General features: G+C 27.2%; 1 protein-coding gene across 1 annotated transcript in view; it reads right to left on the bottom strand.

Annotated features, from left to right (window-relative positions):
- LOC111636729 (glutamate receptor ionotropic, delta-2-like) overlaps positions 1-4,741 on the bottom strand; it is an 11,985-nt gene extending 7,244 nt beyond the window's left edge. The window contains exons 1-3 of the mRNA XM_023382039.1: positions 4,635-4,741; positions 3,841-4,070; positions 3,437-3,690 (exon numbers count right to left, since the gene is read on the bottom strand). Of these exons, the coding sequence (XP_023237807.1) occupies positions 3,437-3,690; positions 3,841-4,070; positions 4,635-4,680 (530 nt within the window). The 5' untranslated portion in view covers positions 4,681-4,741. The remainder of the gene's footprint in view (positions 1-3,436; positions 3,691-3,840; positions 4,071-4,634) is intronic.
- Between the last annotated feature and the right edge of the window lie 6 nt (positions 4,742-4,747).

Raw genomic sequence — 4,747 nt, 5'->3', positions numbered from 1 at the left:
ATTTTCCGAAAGTCAATCATCCGAAACGTCAATCATCCGAAACGTCAATCATCCGAAAGAATTTCAGTCGGCAAATTTAAATTTTCGCCAGTGCTGTGGCGGTTCAATCTTTGGCTATGTCTTGGGCTACTCAAATATTTTACGTTTTTTGATACTAGATTAACATCTGAAGTATAATTTTTTATTATTTTTATATTTTTCAATATATTTATTTTGTTCGTACAAAATAAAAAAATAATTTTTAACGCTACAATAGTCATTGTTAGGCTTAACATTGACGAAAATTCAAAGTGAAGCGACACGCAACGGATAAAAATTTCGACATCGGATACGTTAAACTATTTTTTCGTACATAAATCAGTTATCCGAAATATCAGTTATCCGGACAACCCCAGTCCCCAATTGATTCGGAAAATCGACGCTCTACTGTATAATTATACGTATATTTATTATATTTAAACAAAGTCATTATCCTTTTTATCGTGTCTAAATGACAGAAACAAAATCTGTATTCCCTCGCAGAGAAAATGTTTTAATTGTTTTTCACTTACGCTGGCAATTATATATAACAAACAATGAAGACAATTTTTCATGTTTAATATATCTATTTTTTACATTTTAATCAAAATGTTATTGTTTGAACATATTATAATTGTAATTATTTCTATAGCGAAACATAAACCTGTCTTTATTTAAATGAAAATAATATATGATATATAGTATTATCTTACTTTTCTCTGCACTCTTCCCATTATACCATTCCATGATCCATCTTTTAATTTACTTCCAAATTTCTTTTCAATGGGTTGAATGATTTCGAACCTTTAAAAATCAGTATATATTTACACGTAAAAATACCTTATTTACGGTTAATAAACTGTTTTTTTTACTTACTTGATGTTTTTTAATTTCTGAGCAACTATGCTTAATATTTTAAAATCGGGACCATCAACAATTAACTGATTATTTCTCGTATAAACTTCGCAATAAGGAGAAATCTACAAATTTATTTAAACAATTTTATATAAAAGTTTTGTTTATATCCTTATTGTTTTTAGATGACAAATTACTTACTGCCAAAGTAGTAATTTTTATTTTAGTAGAATTTCTGGCTGACTCGTGTTCTACATGAAAATTTAATCATAATTTAATGGTAAATGCTTAAAACTATAACAATTTAAATAGAAAAGTAAATTTTATCACAAATGATAGAAAATAATATTTATTAAATAAAGTATAACTACTCTTCGACACATAAGATAAAATGAAATATATAAGTTCTGACAGAAAAAAAATTTCTGACTAACTTTGTATCAATATATGTTAAGACATTAAACACTGTCTTAAATTAGCTGGAAAATATCTTTTTTGAAGCCAAATTTTAAGTTAATATTGACAAGCAGAGGTTCTTGAACTTTGTGTTTGCTTCTTTCAGAGATGGAGAGTCAGCTGAAATGATTCTGCCATCATAAAAAAGTTCGACTTCTAACTTCGACATCGATTCTCCATTTCTGGTTTCTATATTGTTTTTCTGTAGAACCTAATGTGTGCTTTCACTCTCCGTTCTAATTGTTCCTTTCAATTCATAGATGATTTTACAAAGGCGACTTGTTGCTTCACGGGTTGATTTTATGATTAAAAAATAATAGCCTTAAAATCCATTGTAAACGTTATCAAATTTCGAGATTTGGCTTTCTGAAGCTTCATATGAAAAACCGAAAACATGAATATTTAGCTTGATTTTCATTTGCAATGTTAATTAAAGTAATATATTAAATTGGAAAATACAGTATTGTGGTATAAAATATGGTATAAATTTCGAAGATCATAGTTAAGTTTTTATTATATATAATCTATTTGGTTAATGCAAACGTTCCTGGAATTTTCCTGACTTCTTTAGTATAAGTCTGGAAGTTTTCTGTGTGCAGTGTAATTAGTGTAATGCTGAGCAATGAATAGTTGAAGAGAATCAACACTCAGGATGGTCTTCTACACTATTAGATAACAACTGTGTGAATTCAACTCATTTTACAATAGAAAAGGTGAGTAAATGGGTATATTGAAATTTAAATTAACAGATGTCTCCGAGAATATAACGCTATGCAACTTTGCTGATTCGAATTGAGTAAGACTTCTGGATGATGCANATTCCTTCACTTTTCCTCTGTAAATGATATATAAATAATTATAATTGTGAAGGCGTAAGTATGTATCTTCTTTAAAAATAAAAATAATTAAGGTTTTTTTTTGTGAAATTTAAAACATATAACCTGAATAAATAAACCGAAAAAATAAATATATAAAGTAGAGAATATTGATAATTTTTACATAGAAATTAATACAATTATCGTAATTTACAGTGCATATATGTAATTCACAGTAATATGAAACTGCAACTCTTCTCAAAATAGATCACTCGCACGTCTTTACATCCTATGTCTTACAGCATTCTACTTTCTGTTGTGTGACGTTGGTCTTAAATTTCTAACAGTGTTTTTTTTAATTTTACAAATATATATATATATATATATATACGCTTACATATACATTAAATTAGTTTATTTAACACGATAACTTTAAGGTTAAACATCAAAACCGTTTCTTGCTTGCTTTACTTGTACAATAAAAATTCAGATTCGCAAAGAAGAACAAGTAAAAATTGTAACAGGATTTATTGCATGTGTGAAAAATGGTTATTCCTTTTTATCATGTAAAAATGTTTTTGCAATTACACATTTAATGGGCAGTCCGGAGAAACTTCAGCTACAATTGTTTTTTTTTTTCTCAACGTATGAATTTATAATTCTATTATAAGAAATACAGATACACAATTTCTAGGACAAACCGTTTATCTTTTCTAAAATTCAATTGGTTGCTTTTATATTTAATAAGTTCATAATTAAAGCGGTATTTTAGTTTTGCAAAAAGACACGATACTATTTGATGAAGTTCTCCAATATACAACACATCAAAGTATTGACTACATCGATAAATTCATGAATAAAATGGCGATTTAAGACAACATATTTACAGGAATTTGTACATTTTATAAATTTACACTTTGTACTCGCTGTTTTAGAAATTCCTAATAAATTTAAAATCAAATTCGTTTGATGGTAATCTGCATTTGTTATAAAATAAACCTTTAAAAATACATAACTTACTGGGTTTACTCTGGAAATTACATTAAAATCTAAATTTAAATAAGTAATTCGCGCGAGAAAGTTTCTGTTAAAGACGAAAGAAAGTCCCTTACATACATATTAATTACATATACAAAAATTATTTTAAAATAAAAAATAAACATATACTTATGGCAAAATAACAGGAAATTTTGTTCGTTAAATTAAGGTCTATGGAACCGAAGACATATCCTACTGGAATAATATTAATAACGTAAGCATTCAAGCATCTTCGATATCAAAAATATGCTTACATTTTATTAAATTTCTTCTTAAACTTGAATTTCTTCTTCATTGGAAATGCAATTGAATAAGACATGAATAAATCTTCGAAAATGACAAATGAATTTGCTCTCATTTTTAAGGTAGCGAAAAAATATGCTGACGTGATATACGCATATTTATGATGTAGCATGTGTTGAACTCCTTCTTGAAAAGTAGAAAAACTTTTCTCTGGATGACTGCTTATATACTCACTTAAAATTGTTACCATTCCTTCACTTTTCCTCTGTAAATGATATATAAATAATTATAATTGTGAAGGTGTAAGTATGTATCTTCTTTAAAAATAAAAATAATTAAGGTTTTTTTTTGTGAAATTTAAAACATATATTCATAGGAATTAACAGTAATTATAACATTCTTTTAAATTGTTTACCAACATGAGCTCTGACAATGCCGAATTTGACAATGTTCCACAAGAATATTCCCCGTTTTTCACTGCAATGGCTAATTGTTCGATATTTTTCGGCACCTCTTCGTAAATAGGACATGTCATGTATGAAAACAAAATCCCGCCGTATGCTGATATTAGAACAGTTATTGCTAGCAACCAAATTCCAATTATAAGTCTTGATGAAGTGCTTTTATCGTAATCAATTTTTCCTCCTGTAAAAATTATTAAAGACCACAAGTACCAGTTAGTTAACTTGAAGTTATGAAACATTATTATATGCGTTTGATTTTTTGTTACAGTTATCGTTATTATGAAAAAAATAAGCATTATAAAACTATTTTTCTCGCAATCAGCATGAAAAGTGTGTTTGATAATAAATAAGAATTAAATTGGTGTTCTGAAAGACATGTTAATACACTAAATAAGGCCCGACTTACTATAAAAAATTATTCTGTAGAATTCCCGATACAAACAAACTATAAAACCAGAGATTACAACAATTGTAGACTTATATACTTACTCAGCATTACCTAATTACTCAATTTTTACGTTGGAATGTCTAAATACTTGACGAGTCAAACAAGCTAGTGACAGACAATAGATAATGTACTGTATACAATTTTCGAAAAAAAGAATTAGTTAATATTTGTAATTTCTATGTATGTAAGATTTTTATTTTCTATTTTGAATGTAATTTTACTAACTTTCATATTATAGAGAAAAGTAATTTCTTTATTTTCGAAAATAATAATTGTTATGCTGTTGTTTTTAATTACCTTGATATGTTAGACTGCGTAACAGAAACCAAGTAAAATTCTTCATAGTCCATGCAGTTTTTCTTTCCGGAAGATAATTGTTTCTTACGAAAGCAATGAAGGAAAACGATATT

Source organism: Centruroides sculpturatus, unplaced genomic scaffold (genome assembly GCF_000671375.1).
Source record: "Centruroides sculpturatus isolate CEXI.00-Female unplaced genomic scaffold, Cexi_2.0 scaffold949, whole genome shotgun sequence".
NCBI lineage: Eukaryota > Metazoa > Arthropoda > Arachnida > Scorpiones > Buthidae > Centruroides > Centruroides sculpturatus.
This window is presented reverse-complemented; position numbering and strand designations above follow the sequence as displayed.